The 22,089-nt window shown below is 52.8% G+C and overlaps 1 protein-coding gene across 1 annotated transcript in view; it reads right to left on the bottom strand.

Annotated features, from left to right (window-relative positions):
* The window catches only part of QSOX1 (quiescin sulfhydryl oxidase 1), a 35,288-nt gene extending 13,564 nt beyond the window's left edge, over positions 1-21,724 (bottom strand). The window contains exons 1-6 of the mRNA XM_081122295.1: positions 21,365-21,724; positions 13,136-13,236; positions 5,124-5,169; positions 4,536-4,638; positions 2,529-2,619; positions 119-264 (exon numbers count right to left, since the gene is read on the bottom strand). Coding sequence (XP_080978421.1) covers positions 119-264; positions 2,529-2,619; positions 4,536-4,638; positions 5,124-5,169; positions 13,136-13,236; positions 21,365-21,635 — 758 coding nt within the window. The 5' untranslated portion in view covers positions 21,636-21,724. The remainder of the gene's footprint in view (positions 1-118; positions 265-2,528; positions 2,620-4,535; positions 4,639-5,123; positions 5,170-13,135; positions 13,237-21,364) is intronic.
* Positions 21,725-22,089: the final 365 nt, after the last annotated feature.

The following is a 22,089-nucleotide window of genomic DNA, read 5'->3' as shown; positions in this document are numbered from 1 at the left end:
TCCTCAGAAGATTCACAGAACTTGTCAGTCCCTGTGAAAGGCTGGCAGGCTCTCTAGGCAGGAAGAACGGATGGGCACAGGGAGGGAGGAGACTGGGACAGAGAGACACTGCACTCACACAGGAACTCGGGAGACAGAGCCATTCCGAAACAGCAGGTAGCAAGATGGGAAGTCGGTGACGCCAAACTTGCTCACCACATCACCTTCCGTGTTCAGGACCCTGCGCACCGCAATGCCTTCACGCTGGGACAGGTCCAGAGTCACCTGGAGAGACAGTCAGACATCTGGGGGCCAAGCCATTGGGTAGAGGGAGCCCCGGCAGGCACCTGGATGGCAGGATTCCACCCACTCTAAACCTTTCAAAGAACAGACTATTGTGATGAGTGAGAGTCTCCGACCACCAGCCCCATCTACCCTACAGGTAACGAGAGCCAAACACTGCCCAAGGGAGGGGCCTTGGAACTGTGCAAGCCACACATCCTGCATCTTCCAGGACAGCCCCAATTTAATATCATTTTCTTCCCAAAGAAAGCAATTGGTAAAAGGCATAATAGAATGAGGGTTCATTTTACTCATATTTATAAAGTTTTCTATGTTCCAAATCAGAAAAACATACTGAGTCAGTCATGATTTTATTTTTAAAAAGAAATAGGAAGGGAAAAAAGAATATTAGCTCACATTTACTGAGTATGTATTATGTGCCGTATATAGATTGCTTCATTTAATCTTCAAAATAACACTATGAAACAGGAACTATCATTAGGAGACCAAGCTGCCTGGGTTTGAATCCTGGCCCCACTGGCTCAAACCTCTCCCTGACTCAATTTCCTTACTTGTAGAATTATAACAACAACAATACCAACCTCAGAGGATTGAGTGGGTTAATTTTACAAAAGTTCTCACAACAATTACTAGCAAATAGTAGGTACAGAAGTATTCATTTAAAAAATAAAACTATTGTAGATGAAGACACGGGAGCTTAGAAGTGAAACCGTGTTTCCAGGTCACACAGCCAGCAAGAGCCTGAGCTAGGCTACATAAATCCCAGTTCAATCTGGCTGCAGAGCCTGGGCCCCTGGCCACTGTGCCCTCCTGCCTCTCAAACTAATAATCATCCCTGAGAACCTCTGCATGAACACAGTCCACAGAGGCCCCTGTCCCTGGTTACTCAGGGGACTTAGGTGAGAGAGGGAAAAGAGCTGATTCCAAGGAACATTTATCCATCACTTCTAAGAGACAGGCATGACCCCAGGCCTGGACTGGGACCTCAGGACGGTCAGACATGTCTCAGCAAAGCTCCAGGCCCCCTCCCCACCTCCCTGTGCTTCCCCTCTCAGGGCCAAGGGCCTGGAGACAGCGCAGAGCTCTCAACAGTGCTTGATGAGTTCAGGAGGAAAACCACTCAGAAGCAACAGTGGTGATGACCTTCACCCCCACTCTCACATCTCTCCTGTCCCCTTGCATTGCCTTGGCACTTCTCCCATGCACTGGCCCATCCCACCTTTGCATCTGGGAGAACCCACACGTGGCCTAGAGAAGTCCATGAGCCAGCGGATGGAAAGGACAGCTCACTGCATTAGGCCAGGGGACTGGATCTTTATACAGCAACCACTCTGTGTCAGCCACTCATCCGGGCCCTTTACCTAAACTGCCTCATTTGACTTTCCCGATAATTCTCTGAAGAAAATTATCACTACTTCACAGACAGGGAAATGAGACTCAGAAAAGCTGAGCAACTTGATCACAACATATCATGTAAGTGATGGAGTGGAACTGCAAACCTGCCAGGTTCTGTTACCTGCCTCACCTGGTAAGGGACCCCACTTCCTCATGAGGAACTGGATGATCTCTGATGTCATCTCTCTCCTAATTTTTTTTACTCCAATTCTATGGGGATGAGAGGAGGGCCAGTGTGGAAATGACACAGGCTCTGGAGGCAGAAAGAGCTGGTTCAAAGCCCTGTTCTGGGAAGTCACTGGCTGTGTGATCTTCAACATGTTATATAACCATCTTTGTTAACCGTGAAGATCAGCAACTATATGTGCCAGCAATATAATCCAACCCTCAATAAACAGCAGGTCTTATCAAATTTGGTTTCGATGAAGGAGATAAAAACAGACACAGGACATGTAACATACAGCATAGTCAGTAACAGTATATTAACTTTGTATGGTGACAGATGGTCACTACTTATTGTGGTGATTATTTTGAAATGTATACAAATGTCAAATCACTATGTTGTATAACTGAAACTAATAATAATATTGCATGTCAATTACACTTCAATTAAAAAAAAATACAAAGGTTTTAAAACAGGAAAATCCAGCCCCTGCACTTCCCATTTCTCCCAGCAGGGGTCAGGCCAGTGCTGGGCTCAGAAGTGCACAGGACTGAGACCCTAGAATTTGACTGAGACCCTAGAATTTGACTGAGACCCTAGAATTTGCCGGAACAGCCCTGATCCTAAGCTCACTGGGCTCTCTCCCAAGGGCCATCCAGGAGTTACAAGAACCCTGAGGGCAGCTCACCTCTCTACCCAGGTAGGAGCCTTCCTTTTCAAAGATCAGGGCCAGGTATTCTTCGTTGTTTCTTGCAAAGAACCCATTAATCTCCTCCAGCCTGCAAGAGACAAGGCTGGCAGTCACTCCACAGCCGGTGGGAATGAAGCAAAAGTGCTGGTGACACCAGCTGACACTGTACAGCAAGTACAGCCACACAAACCTCCTCTACTCAAGGCTTCATGGAAGCCACCCCATGCCTGCCCTCTAGCGGGAGTAAACCAAACCCTTAGTCTCAAAGGATGGTGCCCCTTGCCTAACCCTGGTTCTTCATCTCACCCACCTGGCTGACTTGCTTTGCCGTCCTGTCTCTTTACAAGTCAGGGGTGAGCAGGAAGTGGTCTGGGGAGGAGGACTGGGAAGGGACACTTGGAGACCAGTTGTCTCCATGTTTTGGGTAAGGCCCAGGCTTAGTGAATATGGATGCTTTTGTCCCTAAGAGATTAGTGGCGATTAGTATCCACCAGATACAACCTTGATCTGTGGCAAGTCACTATCAACTGCGAGATCTGCTTTTTCCTGTCCTAGAGTGGACATAAGAAAGGAACTGGGGAATCAGAAAGTCCTGGGTGCAGGAGCCCGTAGATGCTATCTAATCCAAGTTCCTTATTTTAAGATGAGGAAACTGAGGCCCAAAGGATAGGGGGAAGTTAATAAGGTGGCAAATTTTATTATGCCCCCAAATCACAGAATTAAGCTACCAATTGTTTTCATACCTCAGTTTCAACAAAAAAAATAACTAATATAAAAATGATTTGTCCCCTAACTGTACTTAAAAGCAGAACATCATCACACATGCTTGAGGCTCGCAGGTAAGGTAGCCTTAGGGGGCTATATCTTCCTTTTACCCCCAACCTGACGACTCAGTTCTCTCTACTGGGTCCAGGGAAGTGGCAGTGATCACCTCTAAAGAGAAGGCACACATGAGGCCAGTGCTGGAGCCCAGTGACAGACAGCACAAACGGATATGCCAGAGAGATGGGAACTAGAGTGTACTCCAGTCAGTGGATGAAAAGAGGTACAGGCTCTGGCCCCCACCTCTTTGGCACATCCCCGTTTGTGCTCTGTCACTGGGTGGGGCTCCAGTATTGGCCCCGAACTGCATGGCGTCTTGCTCTAACTCTCCACAGAGGAGACACATAGATTGACAACTGCACCTATGAATCCAACTCACATGACTCTTGTCATTTTTTCCTCAGTCCATATTCCACAGGGCCTCACGGAGACCAAGGACCCAGTATGTAGCCTTGGTACGGTTTTGGTCCCAGGAAGCACCCATGACCCAAGAACCACCCATGCCAAACCTGTACCATGCTCCTCACTTTTTCAACTTATCAATGTCTCTCTCTCATTTTCTCACATCCCTCATGGTGCATTTTCAGTACCTCATTTTCTTAGAAAAGAGGCAATCCTGGAAGCCTGCCTGGAACACAGATACAGGGTACCAGCCACCGGGCCTGATGCTCCGCAGCACAGGGAGCAGAGTCACGTATCCCCATCCCCCAGTCACTGCCACTGCTCAGAAAAAACAACCATCTTCACTTTACAGAGACAGGGTTTTCCTCTTCCCAGCCCCCGCCCCCTTTCCTCTAAATGGTCCTCGATCCCTTTTTCCTCCCCATGCTCACTCTCCCAGTCAGCCGCCCCGGGTTAGATCATGTGAAATTCTGCTGTACCCCCAAACGTTCCTGGGCACAGGCGTGAGAAGCAGCAACAGGTTATGACCTGAAGAGCCCCCGCCCCTTTTCCTTCCCACGCAGCGGGATAGGTCCTTGCACCTGCCAGTCAGCCCCGGGAAGACAGGGCCCCTGGGCAGGACCTCCAGAAAGGGAAGCCCTCTGGCCCACTGAGATGTCCGCCCCAAAGGCAAAGGAAGAACCAGCCTGGGACCCCTTCCCTGCTGTCCCCACCTCCCTCTCGCCTCTAGGTCTGTGATCCTGGCCCACACAGCACCAAGCCTGCCCCTGGCCCCAGTACCTGGTCGGCTCCAGTGGGGGACAGGCTGGGGGCCACGTGTCAGTATGGGTCTCCAGTGCGTCGATGAGCCTCTCCCGCAGCGTCTGCACCTCAGCACCAGCCACTGTGAATGAAGACGGACACGGGGACAGGGGTGAGGAGAGCAGGAGAAGGGATCCAGTGCCCCTGTCAGCTTCACTCACAGAAACAAAGGGCCCAGGGCTGCTGGTTCTGAGAGAAACAGCACAGTCAGTCCTACTCTGTACTCACGGCCCTGAGCTATGCAAGGGGACCCCTCCCTCAGAGCGCAGGAAAGAGTCCCTCAGGGCTCCCCCAGGGGCTGTCTGGCTTGCCCTTCTGATGCCAACCCCTGACATGAAGGGCGACCCCTCCCCACTCCCAGGACCCTGGATGGACCAAAATCTGAAGGCACCTTCCAGCAGGGCTGGGAAGGACCGTCAGGAAAACACAAATTCAGCTTTCAGCTGGGGAACGCATCATCTGCAGGCCTTGCCGTGCTTTCGCCCAGCAGAAACCCCAGTAAAGAGGGGGGCAGGGAGAGGAAGACGTTGCCAATGCCCACAGGTCAACGCCAGCCAGGATACCCACCTGCCAACGTTGCTCCTGAGCCATCCCTGGTAAAGGCCTTAAAGAACTGGAAACAAACACACAGGTGACAGTCAGTGACGCGTACGGCTGAGGTCAAACTCGGTGCCACTCGGGGCTGCATCCAGACCCAGCTGCTCACTATATGGGTGGCTCTGGGCAAAGAACTTCACTTTGGTGAGTCTCAGTTTCTTCATGTGGAAAATGAGAACACGGAGGGAGCTGGGCGCTGACGCTTCCCCGCTGTCCTCGCCTCCAACCCCGAACCCCGCAGCCCCGAGGCACGGAGGGAGGCCGGACGCAGCAGCCCACGCACTTGACAACAGGTGGGCTGTTCCCACAAAGCCCGAGAGCCAGCGCCCAACGGCTGGGAGACGTGTACAGTGGCACCTCGGCTTTTGAATGGAATCCGTTCCGGAGCCCGGTCGAGTTCTGAAACGTTCGAAAACCGAGGCCTCAGGATCCCGCCCTCAGCGGAAGCCGTGGGGCATGTTCGACTCCCAAGGCATGGTCGGAAACCGAAGCATTTCCTTCTGGGCTTACGGTGTTTGTAACCTCAAATGCTCGCCAACGGAGATGTTCGAAAACCGAGGCGCCACTGTATTTATGAACGAATATGAAGCTCACCGCTGTTTTTCCTTGCAGACCCATATGAACACATAAAGTGAAGTCACTTCATATGCCCCCTGGGAAATGTCAGCCGCCCTCTGAGGTGATCTGTCTTTGTCCCTTATGTTGGAAGAGGGGCTTGGAGGCTGCTGTCTCTGTCCACTGAGATCTCCCAGCCTGGCTCAACAGATGCTCCATGTTCAGTCCTACTGAAGGGTGGCCTGAGCCTCGGAAGAAACGGGTCTTGTTACAGAGAGACCAACTGAACCCACAGCTTTGCCCTTTTCCCATTTACATGACAGTCGAGGCCCAGTCTGTCACCCCTGGGTGAGAGGACAGACAGAACGGAGGACAATTCCTCAGAATCTGTGCTTCTGCCTAAGTGGCGAGAGAGCTGTCAGGGTTCAGTTGTCCTGCCAGATAGCCACTTAAGTGCCTGGGAAGAGCCCACAGGCTGGGAAGAGGACTTTTCCTGAGGTGCCTAACTTCGGGGCCACTTGTAAAAACCTTTGGCCTCTGCCTCCAACAGCATGGCCAGTTGGCCTTGTCCCAAGTTGGTGGCTGAGTACAGGCCCTAGGGTCGGCTGGACCTGGGTTCACGGCCTGGCGCTGCTACCCCCTGGCTGTGTGACCTTGGGCAATCATTAACCTCTCTGAACCTTCTCATCTTTAAAATGAGGATGACACCATCTACCATGAATAATTGCTGTAAGGAGTCAATGGTAACACATCTGAAGTGCTTAGCATGGTGCCAGGGACATACAGTAAGGGGTCACTAAATGTTAACTGCATCATCATCATCATCAACTTCTTCATCATCATCATCACCCCTCCCCTTGTTCCTACCACTTAAACACTAGGAAATATGGATCACCTGGCACTGTTTGTTCCAGCCATTTGTCAAATGTCAAATCCTGAGGCCACCATCTCCCACCTGAAGAACAAGGACATGAGAAGCTGCCCATTTCTCCCCACCTGCAACCTTCCCTGCTCCCTGGGACCTCACCTGGGCCTAACTCTGCTCACCCCTCTACACTCTCTCTTTTTAGAGCATTAACATAAACTTCCACTCTGGGTGAAAACCACCCGCTGACCCACACCCCATATATTTACATATTTATAATGGAGTTCTCTGCAATGACTGAACACGTTTGGAACGAACAAAATCATATGTTAGCCTAATACTTGTAAAACGATCGCAAATGTCTTGGACTGTGTCATGAGATCAAATAGAAAAACATGTTAAGGCATTTATGGGCTGACGCTGTTTCCCAGAAACAAAATTATTATTTAAAATATATTTTTGTTGATTTCAGAGAGAGAGGAAGGGAGGAGAGAGAGATAAAAACAGCAATGATGAGAGTCATTGACAGGCTGCCTCCTACATGCCCCCTGCTGGGGTCGAGCCCAAAACCCAGGCATGTGCCCTGACCGGGAATCGAACAGCAACTTCCCGCATCATAGGTCGATGCTCAACTGCTGAGCCATGATGGCCAGGAAGAAACAAAATTAAAAATGCACCTCTTTGTGGTTTGATTTGCTAACAAATAAAAACCCAGAGGCTGATCCTTACAGCTGCAGTTTCCATGGCAATGGCGCCCATTTGTGTGCAGACAGAACAGACCTCGACTTGTTCCACAGGCAGAAGACACTCCTGACCTCATGATGTCTGACACTGGTGGCTTTCCCATAGCTGCAGCTGGCATTTTCAGTTATTGCAAAGTAACATAGTAATTCTTCTTTATCACCATTGCCCAGGTACTTAGTAAGAGAGGCTGGCACTACCTCCATCAAAAGGCAGCCTCAATTATAATGCTGTGTACCTGAAACTTATATACTATCATATCCCAACATTACCTCAAAAAAAAAAAAAAAAAGGAAGCCTCCCCAGACCTTCTGAAGGCCCCTGCCATGGGTAGCGTGGAGTTGGACAGGAGCCTGGGTTAGCAAGAGTGACCTGGGGGAATGCAGGGACTCCAGGAAAGGCGCCCACCTCCTTCTAGTTACCTCTGTGCTCTCACCCAGCCTTCTTTCTGTCCTCAAAAGCTCCCATCTACCTTCTAGAACAATATCACTGCCCAAGCTCTCGCTCCCACACCTTGCTCTCTTTAGGAACTTTTTCCTATCAATCAATCTCTCTTTCCCCTTTTCTGTCAGCTTCTCCCCTCTGCCTACAAATAGATGCAAGTCCTCCTAATCAAAGTATTGTGCTTTGTTTAAAAAAAAAGGACTGCAAGGGAAGGAGAATGGTCCCGGTCCCCTGCTAGCCTTATATTCCAAACAGAATCTGCTTCACTCTTCCCATTTCCCTTCTCGCTTTGTGCCCGTGACCAGCCTGCTGTGGCACATGCCCTCACCACCCAGCTGACGTCCTCTGGTCAATCCAACGACCTTCCTGCTCCCTCTGCAGTGTCTGATGTTATCACTACCTGCTTCCCCCATGGCCAGGGTTTGCCATGTTTTTATGCCACATTTTCCTGACACTCTCCTTCCGTGCCTTCATGTCACCACCCTCCCTCCGTTTGCCTGACACTGACAAGAACCTGTCAGTCCACAAGTTCTGTGACTTTGACCTTGTGACCCCTCTTCAACAGTACTGTAGACCAGCTGCCTTGTCTAGACCAGGGTGGACCCCCTAGCTCCTGGCCTGCTGTGACAGTCCCTGCCTGACCTCATTTTATGCCCTCAGAAATTTTAACAAGCTCAATCTTTTCATTCTCCAACCATCTTCCTCACTGCCACTTTGTTTACTTTTCTAAGGCATAATTCTGGTCTGGTCATGTCACTCTTCAAATCTCTTCCATGACTCCCCATTGCCAATGAATTATGTCCAGACTCAGCACATGAGAGGATTTCCAGGATCTGACCCCAGACTTACCTCCCACTGCCCCCATTCCCTACACCTCAGCTACAATGGACCCCAACCTGAACTTTCCACCCACCCGCCTACCCACCTCCCTGACTGGGAGGGCAGGACTAGCTTGTTCACCTCTGCCAGCCCCACAGCGCCTGGTGCATTCTCTGGGACATGGAAATTCTCAAAAGCCATCTGTTCAGTTAAACTGAGGATCTCTGCCCTTTGATCATCTTGGAAGCTCATGTAAAAATCACAGTAAAATCTCGTCAGGGCACATTTCTGTCCTCTTAAGTCAGCTGTGGGAGGCGCATGCCCTACCCAAGGCAAACCACCACAACGCTTCAGAAACAGACAATTAGGACTTCAGCAGTGAGTTTCCTTTTCTCCGGGAGCAGCCAGCACCGGTCCCTTTCCTTCCGTCACTTCCAGGAGTGTTGGCCTTCCTCAACCTTGGAGCCCCTGGAAGACCTCCGCGTCTCCCCAACGGCAGGAGACTGGCTGGCATCGGGCAGATCTTTATCAACCTAAGCAGGAGCAATTGCCTTCTGGGGGCCAAATAGGACCGATAGAAAGCACGCTTTCCAGCGATGACCATCAATGGCATGGAATCCAAGCTTTTAGAACAAGTTTTAAGAGAAATATCCCAGTCTCCAAATATCTAGGGTGAGCCCACAAGGATCTGCAAGTTTAACCATTCCTATGTGGTGGATAGTCAGTGGAGGGAACGGCTGGAAGGGCAGGTGACTGCTGCTGAGGGAGGGCCCATCTCCCTTTTCCAGAGAGGCACAGGTGACATCTGAGTCCTGTCCCCCTCCCTGACATCTCATCCTCTATCAAGAGCCACATAAGGTAATGGCCCAGACTCTGTGCATCCCCCCAGGTGTCCACACTCCCAGACTGGAATGCAAGGACCTGCCATCACTGGGCACCCCCTTCCTGGCATGACCTCAGTCCTGCACTTGAGCCTGCACTCTGGCCAGACCAGTCTTCTCAGCACACACTTTCCCCACACAGGGCCTTGGCTCTCACCTCCTACCCTGCCCACACTCCTCTCTCCTAGCCGAACCTACAGAACCAAGCAGAGCTTCCCCTCCTACACGAAATCCTCTCCGATACCAGAGGGAAAGAGCTCAGTGGGCCAGCCAAGCCCCAGCATTCACTGCTTACCGATCACTCACTGCCTGTCAACTAGCTGGAGAACTCACAGTGCCCTTGCGGACAGGACCTCCGTGTCCAGCCTCTCTCAGGTTTCTGGCCATGTCTACATGTCTGGCCTCTAACACAACGGTGAGCCCAGTGCTGTGCACCCAGCAAGCACTCACGCACTAGCTGCTGATGGACGGACTGCCACAAATGCAGTGCCCACAGAGGAGCCACCACGAGCCCCGGGGCAACGGGACAGAAGACAACCAATATTTAGTGAACACCAAGTAACACCACAGTGTCCCAGCACCTTCACACACAAGACCTCATTTCACACTTGGCAACAATCCTATTAGGTAGATATTATCATCCCACTTTTACAGACAGGGAAACTGAGGCCTGCGGCTGGGGCATTATTAAGCGACTTCCCAAGTCACATACAGTAAGCAGTGGAGCAGGATTTGAACCCACATCAATTATCTCCTCAGAATCTTGTAAAGCGGAGACTGCTGTCCTCTCCCATCTACCCCAGTGCTGCTGGTCCCTGTAATCTTGATCCCAGCCAGGCCTGTGGCCACAAAGGGTGCTGGTCCATTACCCGCTGAGGGGTACCCATGTGGCTCATGGCAAAACCCTTCCCCCCAGAAGTTCCAGCCTCCAGGTCCCCAAGCACCACCCAGAACCTGCTGCAAACCAGTCCCTCCCTACACTTTTGTTTTCTTCCAGCTGGCTCCAGCTCCAGGCTGATGGGCCCTGACACAGCCGGCCCGCCCAGCAGCGCCAGGTGTTTGCTAAACAGGCTGGGCTGGTGGAGGATCACTGTTTGCTCATGGTGACAAAGGGCAGGAGGCAGAGCGAAGAGACAATGTCATATGTCACTGGAGGTGGCCAGACTCTTGTGTGGGCCTGTCCCCATCACACAAGCAACTCTCTCTTCTCCATTCAACTTGTGTCCTTCTCTTAGAGCTCTCACAGCCTTCGAGGGTAGGAGTGAGGACAGGCTCCAGTCCCCAGGTAGCCGGAGACAGGGCACCAGGGCTATCTCTGGCCGTCCGGCAGTCTGGCCAACCTCTAAGGGTCTGCACCTCTTTCTAGGGTGTATAGGCATGCTGCCCACGGGCATACTGGGCTCTCAATGGGCCAGAATCTCTGTAGATCGGGAATCTGTTGTAGTGTTTTCCAAAAACTAGAAGCAATCTAGTAGTCAGTTGTAAAATGAATTTAGTGAGTCACAGTATTTTTAAAAAATAAACAGAACAGAAAGCATTAGTGTGTACAGCACTTAGTATGAATATTTTTTACAAAATATTTGTTTCAGTGATAACAGAAACCAACTTCTGGATCTCACTGTCAATGTCTATTCCTGCAAGTCACACTAACAATGTCTGAAAACCTCTGCACAGGGCCTCAGAGCAGAGACCCACCGGGAGCTTGACCCACTAAGGTCAGGGCACCAAGTGCTCTCCCTGCCGAAACTGGCCTCCAGTATCCTTGGGAGAGGCAGGGAAGTCACACCACTGTCTCTGGGGCTCTTAAGAAACAGATAGATGACTACCGGCCTGGCCACCCAGGTGCTGCCCATGTGGAGGCAGGGGAAGGTCAGGGCCTTGGCTGACACAGCCAGCTGGGCAGTTAAGGCGATGATTAATCACTCGAGGCATTCGGGCTGCGTGTGCTGCGTGACCTGGGTAGGCACCGAGGAGCTTTTAGACGGCCCGACTGCCTGGCTGCCTCCTTCACGCCCACTGAGGCCCAGCCTCTCCCAGGCAGAAACAGAAAGCCCCATGTGCCAGGCCCCACAGAACCCCCATAGGATGTCCTGACTGGGCCACAGTACCAATGCCAATCCCTCTCCCAGGGACTGAGCAGTGGCTGGATCCCCGTGCTGAGCGCCCCCACCCCCACCCCAGGAGAAAATATCATATGAACAAGGACTCCCTGCTGCCACAGTGGTTTTCCCACAGCTCCCACTCAGGGCTGCTCACCCTGGCTCAGCAAAGGGAACAGAGTGCCCCACCTTCTCCCCGTGGGGTAAATTTAAATACCCTTGGAGCTAAGGATAGGGCATGGCCCTGTCAGGGAGATGCTTTAACTTGAAAGGGATGATTTATAAACATTCTCTACTACCACCTCTAAATGACAGGGCCAGAGCTGTTGGCTCGCCATGCTGTTCCCTGGACCAGCCTGTCCTCAGCTGAACTGGGGCCTGGGCCCTGACCCTAAGTGGTAACAGCAGCATAGAAGGGAGTTCCATTGGGCCGTGGAAACCCTGAACCACTGGGCGTGAGGAACAGAAAGGTCACATGGAGTTAGAGTGGACATGGCTGGAGCCTGGGGCCTGGGGCCAGAGGAATGGAGTAATTAGGCTGAGACATGGCTCACAGTTCTGCTTGGAACTTGGAGCCCCTGAGCTCAGAGATAGCTTGTTCTGGGGAAAATGCTCGGCCTTTCAGCTCTCAAAGGCATTTTGTGATTATTATTAGTGGCTTTAGAGGAAACTGCTTTCCTTGATGCCATTTTGGTGCGAGAAGGTTTATTATTTAGAGCTGGAGTTAGAGAGACAGAGGTTCAGGTTGGAGCCTCGGCCTGAGCCCTGGGGAGGGTGCTACGTAGATCTGGACAGCCTTGCTCCTCTGGGCTTTCCCGGCCTCCCATTTGAGAGCCTTGGAAGTTGTTCAGATGTTAATTAAGCTGTCCATGCCCCATGGTGAGCAGGCTGGCAGGCGAGGCCTTCGCTACTTTGAGCCGGAGCTGTGGTGATGGTGACAGGGCTCTCATGTGCTGGGTGTGCTGCCAGCCTCCTGTGATATGATGGGGATCCCTGCCACCTGAGGCATTTTGGCATTGTAACCGTGGGGTGAGGCTACCCTGACAGGTCACTTCCGAGTTACTGGGGTTCAAGGCACTTGTCTCATGAGGAGGAGGGCTGCCCGTGTCTCCGGGGTCCTTTTCTGGGGGACTACTGGGCCACCCGAGTCTGATCATGCCACAGATGAGTCAGAGCCTGAATTCTGGTTTTATAGGGTTAAGTCAGACCTCCAAAGCTAGAAGGTCAGGACGGAGAGAAATTGAGAAGAGGCCCCTGGGAACTGGGAGCTCTCACCAGCCTGGGTGGTGATGTCTCCACAGCTGAAATCTGCCCACCCCAACACACCCACACACAGCTCCCTTTGCTTATAAAGGGGAGGATTTGCCAGACTGAGTGAACCTCTTTCTTTTCTGACTCCCAACTCATGTCCCTTTCTGCCTCTATAACAGGTGTCTCATCGAGCAAAGGGACAGTGCTCCAGGAGATGGGATTTAAACAAACCAGGAGCATCAGAGAAGCCCAGAGCTGAGCAGACACACAACAGCTGGCAGCATGCTCCCCCAGCCCCAGGCCCACTCCCCACTCCCCGTCACACACCCTCACAGTCGGGAAGCCGGGGATGTTGAAGTCTCTGCAGACTGCACTATTGGCCTCGTCGGCACAGTCCAGGGCAGCGAGGTTCAGCGCCGGCCTCCAGTCTGAAAAGACAAGAACACCAAGGTAAGAAAGAGGGGCTGGCACCTCTGCCTGCTCACCTCCCCCATGCAACACCCCACACCCCAACCCCCACCACACCGCCCCAAAGCTCTCATGAGAAAGGTCTCCCCTTCCTCAGAAAAGGACCTCTGATACAGTCTGGTTATTCTGCATTTAGCCTGTGCTTGGGACAGTTAAACAGCACAAGCAATGTCTTGTGATGGCATCTGTGTTCCCCCTAATGGGGGTGGGGTGGCTGAAGAGAAATGGGGATAGCCCTCCAGGGAAAAGCCCCGACATAGCCTCTGTCCCTGCTGCCCTCTAGGGAGGACCAGTTCCAGAAGGGCAGAGAACATGCCTCAGGAAGTTTGGACTTACCCAGGGGACCCTTGGTGAAGACAGGAACTGGCACACAGCCCAGCTCGGGTGGGTGGGACAAAGGGTGTTGGGGACTGGCTCCCCAGCCAAGGATGGAGGCAGGAAATCCCAGGAGGAAGGGTAGGCACAGAAAACTTAAGAACCACAGGGAAAGAGCCCCGAGGCCAGAGTCTGGAAGGAGATTAACAGCTGCCAAGCATCAGGCCCCAGGCTGCGAGTCATCTGAAACTTATTGGCAGAGAGGATGATGGCATTGTTCTGGGCCACAGCCCAGGATCTGGGAATCAGAAAACAAACTCATCTACCAAGCAGGCCTCCCGAGCTCCGATTCAAGGTCAAGGTACCCCTTATACGCCCACCAAAATTCCACGTTACTGTGAGGCTGCTCCAGCTGGAAGGCAAGACACACACGTGAAGCCACAGGAATGGTGAGGTGGCAACGGGCCGGTGCCACACCATCCGTTACAGAGCTCTAAAGGAGTCTGGACACAGGAGAGACCAGCCCTGGGGACTAAGCTTGGGCCCACCAGGAAAGGTGGAAATTGAGTTGAACCTCGACAGCCACTCCAGTTGACAGGGAACTAACTGCAATACGAGAAGCAGCGAGCGGCAGGCTGTGAGGCTCTGCCAGAGATCAGGTGGCTGGCCAGCAGGTCCTGCTGGAGGGGTGGGGGCTGGGGTCCCCGGCTCTCTGGGCAGATGAGTGAAGGAGGAAGCCTTTCTGTGGCTCACATGCTCCTCATGGGGCCCTACCCCTCTCATCTGGAGAACAAGGTGGGGTAGGGGGTGGAGGGGCTTTACTGGCAGCCCGCACAGCACCCATTAAGTACAGAATGCTGAAAAATCTATTTCAGGAGGCATCAAGCTCCCCATAACATTTTATGCCCAAAGAAGGAGTGTTACCCTCACTTCCACGAGACAGATGAAGGAAGAGGCAGGACTCCTCCCAGACAACCCCTGACCCATCCCTCAAAGGAAAGGCTCATAGCAACTAAGCTGGTCCTTCTTGTGGGGACAGGAGGGAGGGGACCTGGGACTGTGAGGCTGGCCTGAGGCGACACCCTCCCCCTCCCAGCCCCCCTCCCCCCTCTTCCTTTCTTGCTGGCAATCCACTCTTGGCACAGAAGCTTTTGGGATCGTGGCAGAGGCAGTGAGTGGGGGTGGAGGAAGGGGAAAGAGGGACAGCAGTGTTTAGTGGATGGAAGTGTTTAGCAGAGATAGGTGGGCCGCACCCTACCATGCCATTTTCCCAACCCCCTTCTTGCTCTTTTGGGGAGCTCTCTCGGCTCCCCTGGCACGCAAAGGCAGCAGTTTGGGTTTATCCAACTATCTGCAAGCTGGTGTGCACCCTTCAGCTTTAAATCACTTGCTGAGCAGCCTGCACAAACTGTGGCTGTGCTCAGGGGTGCTCAGCACCCCTCCAGCCCTCCCGGACACTCTGCTCTACCCTGTCACCCCCATCCCCAGTGTTGGCACCACTTGATGGGGCAGAGTCGGGTGGTCTGCCCACAGATCCACTAATCCCAGCCAGACTCCAAATCCTCTCCACCCTCCCCCCCAAATCTCCCCCTATTCTCCCCCACCCTACATTCCTTACTAACCTCACTACTAACCCACCCTCCATGTCCAGTGAGCTAGTACAGGTTTCTCAGGGCAGCCCCTCTCCAGATAACTGCTCTTTCACTCGTCCACCCAGCCACCAAGCGATCCTTTCTACCTGTCCATGTGATTATGTCACTCTCTACTCAGGATTCTCTGGCAGAATTCTCCAATTGCCTTTAGAAGGAAACCTATAGCTCTAAAGCCATTCTCCATGTGTCCCCTGCCCACCCAGTCTCCTCTTACCACTTCCCCCAAAGGCTGAGCTTTTCTCCCATTTGTCAGGAACACATTTCCCCCAGGAAGAGCTGCCTTACAGGCCCAAGGCTCAGGGCCCCGTTTGTGTTTCTACCACATGCTTACAAGCCTGTCCATCCCTAAAAGTCTTTTCGTTTTTGCATCCTCACTGCCCAGCACACAGTAGGTAGGTGCTCAGTGACTGCTGACTGATTATAGTCACCCCAGGCTAGGAATGGCTCTCAGTGTCTCAGTGCTGGAGCACGTGCTCTCGGATTCAGTGTATCCTCAGGTCCAGGTAGGGGCTGAGGTTCACACCAGTCACCTGCAAATGCAGGAGGAAGAGCTGCCCAGGTACAGGGTTTTGCCCTGAATCACAGGAAAGAGCACCCAGGCCTTTATTCTGTAGCTTCCTCCTGCCCAAGTGGGGGAGGGTGGGAAGCACAGGTCACCCCCTATGGCCGCCTGGCATCCAAGAGGCTTCTGCACCTAAGGTTCTGGTCTCATTGTCTGGGGAGACCCACAGAGGAGGCCCAGCTGCTTTCAAAACAGTCAGCAAATCAATTTGACCCTAAGGGCAGAGGAGAGGCAACTTTGCATCCTTCCATCAGGGAGGGCCTGGCAAGGTAATGAAGGACCGCAGGCCTTAACTGCTCTGCTCCTCTCCAAGAACTAAGTCACCGGTCCTCGGGCCAGAGTCAGTGCCCGCTGCCCGCTGGGGCACGAGGACTCTAAAGGGATGAGGGGAGAGAAGAGCAAGGCAGCGTCCAGTGAGCACTGGTGATCCCACTGGAGGCAGCTGTCATTTCCCCACGTTACAAACAAGGACAGGGACTGAGAGGCCTCCAAGCTGTCTTAGGCTCCCAGGCTCGCCTCGTCAGGGCCAGGACGCTACCTTTATATTTTCGATGTTTGCTCAATCACAACCTTCTAGGAGAGAGAGAACGGAGAAACAGCTTTGTCTTCTGGTTCCATACCATTCTCTGTAACTCACAGTCAATATCACAGGTTCGGCTCTCACTTGGGTGAGGATGGTATTATGCGCTGGAGAGTTTATTGTGTGCCTTATTGATTGAGTTTAAAGCTCGCAACTACCCTACAAGGAAAGCAAAGTGCTTATCTCCACACCTGATTTTCCGACTGTAAAAGAGCGATTAGAATACCATGCCCAAGGCACACAACCAATCAGTGGTGCATTTGGGATGTGAACCCAGAATGTGAGCCCCTCTGCTGGTCTCGAGGGCCCAGGACAGAACAGAGAGCTGCTCTGTTGGCTTCTCCACCAGGAGACTCAGAGAGGGTGGAGTGTTGGTAGTAAGGACAGGTGATGCCTGGGAGTTCCCAGCCCCTTGCTCCTGGGCGGTCTTTGCCTCCTTCTCTTGAAGCCTGATTCCCTGTACCTCTAAGAAATGGAACCAGGGCCTCTTCTTACCTGCCCCAGGTCCAGGGAGAGGTGAAGGGGGAGGCTGGGGCCAGTCAGGTGCTCGAGGAGTCCTGGCTGAGGAATGTTTCTCAGGAACATCAATGTCAATACCTTAATGAGCCATAATGACATAAAGATCTGGTCTGCACGAGTCACCGCGGGCCTGACTATTCATCACTCTGGTAACAGTACAGGAATAGAGAGGACCTTATCTGGGTGCCCCACGGGTAAAGCAAAGTACACCGACATCAGAGGAACAGAACCGGTGAGAGAAACTTCTTCAAGTGGCAGGTGACTTAAATACCACCACCTGCAGGCTCAACACCACAAGATCAGCAATGTCTAGCCTTGCTCTTGGGGAGAAAAAAATTTCCTGGTGCAATTACTGCCCTGGCAAAGTAATTTCTCTACTAACAACAGAGTAAATGAGCAAATGTAAAGGGGACAGTGGGGCAGCAAGTGTGTCCAGGACAGCTGTGGACTTTGGGGTGGTGGCTGAAGGGATACTCTGTGCTAAGGGGGTGATGGGCTACTTCTGGACTCCCAGGCAGCATCCCCACCCCCACTCACTGGTCCAGGAAGGGGCACTGGACCCAGAGTCACAAGACTTGCTTATAGCTCTAACTGATGTGAGCTCCACACATCTCCTCTCTGGGCCTCAGCTTCCTCATGAGTTAAACAAGGGCGAGGGTAGATGTCCTCTCATGTCCCTTCTGGCTCTGACAACTGTGCAGACACTACATGGCAGACACTTGGCAAGAAAAATGGCCGTGAGACCTGTTGGTGTTAAGCAAGCCTGGGTCTCTATTGAGATAGAGGCCAAACCCACCCAGAGCCAGCCAGTCTAGAGCCCCACCAGTGTCTCTGGGAATTGTGCTGACGTAAGGAGTCAGCCAGTACTATGAGGTCACCACCTCATCCCTTCCTCCTTATTGTGGGCTTATGAGCAGTGAGGTCACAGGATGAACAAAATACTTGTCCTACCCTTCACACCTGGCTGACACCCCAGGTTTGAGTCAAGAAGAACCACAGCACCAGCAGAAGGCTCGGTCACTTACATTCACATGAGTCCTGTGAGGCTCATGCCATTGGCCTGCATGAGTGTTCAGTGGCCTCCTGCCCCGTGCCAGGCTCTGTGCCAGGCATAACTGGGGTACAAGGGGGGCTGGCCTGTACCCTGGAAGAGAAAGGGAGGCAAAGCCACATTGCACACCATCACTCAGACATCCATGCCTTACAGGTCTCATCTTCACGGCTCTGCACAGGCCGGATCCCACCTGGCGCTCCCTTCCCCCTCCATCCACCTCTCCACCTGCCCAGGCTCTGGAAAGTCAGGAAGAGCTGGGTTCAAGGACCCCCTCTAGCATCTATGTGATCTTGGACAAGTTACTTCTCTGTAAAAAAAAAAAAAAAAAAAAAAAAGACAGTATCTATTGCTCAGATATTTTCTCATAAAGATTATGTATAACAGTGGCCTGTAAAGGCCCTTAGTAAAGTGCCTGGCATTTGGTGAGTGTATAACATATAACTGCTTGAAGGCCTCTGGTGAACACATAGCTGCCTGTGACTTCTCCCGTCCCTGAATTCCTGCAACAAGAAATGACTGCGTGCCCTGGCCAGTGTGGCTCGGTTGGTTGGAGTGTCATCCCGTGCACCGAAGGGTCTTAGGTTTGATTCCCCATCAGGGCACATACCTGGGTTGTGGGTTTGATCCCCAGTCAGAGTATGTTTGGGAGGCAAGCCATCAATGTTTCTCTCTCTCTCCCTCTCCCTTCCTTTCTCTCTAAAATCAATAAAAAGCAAAAACAAAAAATACATGTCCTCAGGTGAGGATTAAAAACAAATTTAAAAAAAAAAAGAAATGACTGAGTAGCTTTTGGCCCTCTTCAAACACAGTTTCTTCCTGGTGCCAATTTTCCTGCCATGTGTAGCTCATTTCCCACAACTGCAATGCAAACTATGCTTTGCACACAGAGTTCATTCAACAAATATTTGCTGATTGATTAGCCATGAAGAGTAATGAAGGTCTAAAATGAACACAATCAATTTCCCAAACATCGGGTGAGGCAAATAAGAGATGTACTAGACAAGAAAGAGGTGAGCCAGGTCCTCAGAAACAACTGTTCTGCCCCATGGCAACCATTGCCCTAGAGAACCTACCCCACAAGTCCCTGAAGAAATGAGCCCCAGCCAGTCAGACTAAATGCCTGAGGCCAGCTGGTAGGGTTGTAAAATCCTTCTCTCCCCCCACAACCTTCCATAGTTTCACTGCTCCTACCCAAGATACTCATGCCATCGGCAGGGGGCAGGGGTCACACACATGTGGCCCAGGGTGGTTTGAGAGCAGCCCTTTGCTGGCCCACAACCAAACTTTCTCAAAGAACCTCAGAACAAAGATTATGGGAGAGCAACCTGGTTTCTCATTAGGGCTCCACCAGGAAACAGCCCGTTGAATTGGAGTGGAGACATTCTTCAGCATTGCAGGTTTGGCCAGTGCCCTTCCTGACATGATCTTGCTTAGGGGGCTGACTCGCCCTTACCGCTCATGGGAGACCCTCACTTTCCACCTAAATCTCTCACCTCCACAGACTTCAATGCTCCCACTTTCCTTTCTGAGGTTACATTTTGCTTTTCCTTTTTTTTTTTTTTGGTGGGGGGGCTGTCACTTCATGCACAAGGGAAAAGACCCCTTTTGGAAGTAGCAACCTTCATCCAGAAGTAGGCTGGGTCAGTACCTGGCTGTGCAATTCATTGGAAAACTCTGGGTTGCAAGAGGCCAAACACATTAGTCAGCTGGAAGCTAAGCACTCTCAAGATATAAGAATCTTCTAGGTTGAGTCCATCTACGACCGTTAAAGACCTTTTATAGCCTCAAAGTGGAAACTGATCTTGGGATTTTTAGCTGTTCAGGCCCACAATGTCCCCTAAACACCTGATGTCCCCTAAGGTGTTCCAATTCCACATTCAACATTCTTCCTCCCTCCTGCCCTCATCAGATGTGTTGACATCACTCAAATAGTGTGAAGAGCTGCTGAGAAATGGCACATTCAGGTGATGGGACCAGAGAGGCATGCAGACAAGTGTCTATACGTAAACTGGAGGTAAAATAGTGTATTGGTTTCATTTAAAAATAACTTTCCTGGACCATATGGTTTCTTCGGTAACCACTGCACAAGCTACTCAAGGGAAGAGGTGGCCTGAAGTTGAAAACCAATATCTACAAATGAGCTATTTGACCACAAACAGTTATCAAAAAATACCAACAGCACAGCAGGGGAACAGTTGTTCCACTTCTCCTCTCTCCATGAAAAACGCCTATTTTCCTAAGATGACCACAGTCCTCATTCAATGGCATTTCATATCAGGAGCCCTGCTAGGCCCTAGCACCACAGTCAGGAAGAAGTTCCATTCAGAGGCAGAAAATCAGAAGCAAATCACTACCACCACGCCACTCCTGCCCCCCAAATACTCTCCACCTGGGGTAGGCAGATGTGTCACACCACAGGGGTCTGTAAATTGTGGAAAGGAAACTCCAAGATAATGTACGTCAAGAACTTACTCAGGAAGGCATCTGACATACAGTAAGCACTCAGTAAATAAGAATTACTGTTATGACCATATTTTTTCAGCTCTAAGTCTTAAGTTTTCAAAAATTTAACATTTCTGTAGTAGAGTACACCTTTCACTCACTACATTTAGGGGTCTTCTTATCACTCTACCCCTTCAGGCTGTTAGTAAACGAATGGGGCCCTTAGAAACAAAGCAATATAGTTAGAGTGGTCAGGTCGGTGAATGGGTACGTGGAGCAAGGGCCAGACACACTAACAGGCCGCCTTCAGTGAGGCCTCTGGGTTCACGAGGGTAAAACGTAAGCCTGAGAGGGTGCATGGACCAGGGGAGAGAGATGTGGCCCAGGGCCAAGGAGCTGGAGGCAGCAGGTCCAAGAGGCCTGGAACTGAGACAGAAAAACTGCCTCAAAGGTAAAGCTGAGAAAGGACGTGTGTGTCCCAGCTGGGTCAACTAGCCATGGGGGTGGGGAAAGGTGGGGTGGGAGGCAGGGCGAGCGGCGGTTCTTGTTCTCGCCAGCACAGATCCCACAGCAGCTGGGGAACCTGGCAGGAAGGCAACCGCCCCGAGCAAGAGGAAGGAGACTGCCGTCGGGCTGGACTAGATGTCACCCGAGATGGAACAAAGAGACCTCGCCGCAGGGACGGGGCCGGTGCGCCGGCGGGGGGCCGGGAAGGAGAGCAGAGCAGGGCGGGGGACCAAGGCCGCGAGGAGGGGCGAGAAGCTCGAGACCAGGAGGAAAAACAGCGCTGAGGGAGGAGAAATGGAGCTGAGGGCTGTGAAACTCGGGGGAAGTGGGAGGGGCAGAGAGGAAGAGGTGGGCGGGGGTGCCGGGCGGGGTGGGGCCTCCGCGGGGCAGGTGGGCGAGGAGGTCGCCCTGGGGGCGCGAGGGGGGCGGGCCTTCCTTCCAGCCCCCCGCTTCTCACCTTTGACGTCGTTGGCCAGCGCCCTCCATGTAGGGGCGAAGGCGATGCAGTGGCCGCACCAAGAGGCAAAGAACTCCACGGCCCAGGCGCTGCGGGAACCGAGCAGGGTGCCGCGCACCGTGTCCGCCTGCAGCAGCGTCAGCGGGTCGGAGGGCGAGTAGAGCGCCGAGCGCGGGGCCGCGACCGCCCCGGGCACCCCCAGCAGCAGCAGCAGCAGCAGCGGCAGCGGCAGCGACGACGGTGGCCCGGAGCAGCGGCTGCACCACCCCATCCTCCGCGGCTGCGCCCACCACGGCGCGCAAGTTTCGGCTGTGTCCGTGCGCCGCGGCGCCGCCGAGCCTCCTGCCTCCGTCCTGTGGGAGGGGCCCCGTGGCCCCGCCCCGCGGGCAGGCTCGTGGGCCGGAGGGTGGGCGGGGGCCCCACCTACGCGCCCCGGGCGGCGCTGGGCCGCGAGCGCCCCCTTCGCGGGTAACCAGAGCCCCAGAGCCGCCCTCCGGGGTGCGGCCTCCCCCTCCCCCCCAGGGGGCGGGGAGAGCAGCCCGGGCCCTGCAGCCCCCGCCCCCAAATGGAAGGAGTGGGGCGTCCGCGGGGCAGAGGCCCCGACCGGCTCTCCCGCAGCTGCTGGCGATTTGGGAGGGTCATTTGGCTTCTCCCGGGCCCCGTATCCAACCGAAAATGAGTTGGAATAAGCGATAAGATGTTGTAAATGAAAAGCAGGTGGGAGA

The sequence above is a fragment of the Miniopterus schreibersii genome, assembly GCF_964146895.1.
Source record: "Miniopterus schreibersii genome assembly, chromosome: 19".
NCBI classification, from domain to species: Eukaryota; Metazoa; Chordata; class Mammalia; order Chiroptera; family Miniopteridae; genus Miniopterus; species Miniopterus schreibersii.
This window is presented reverse-complemented; position numbering and strand designations above follow the sequence as displayed.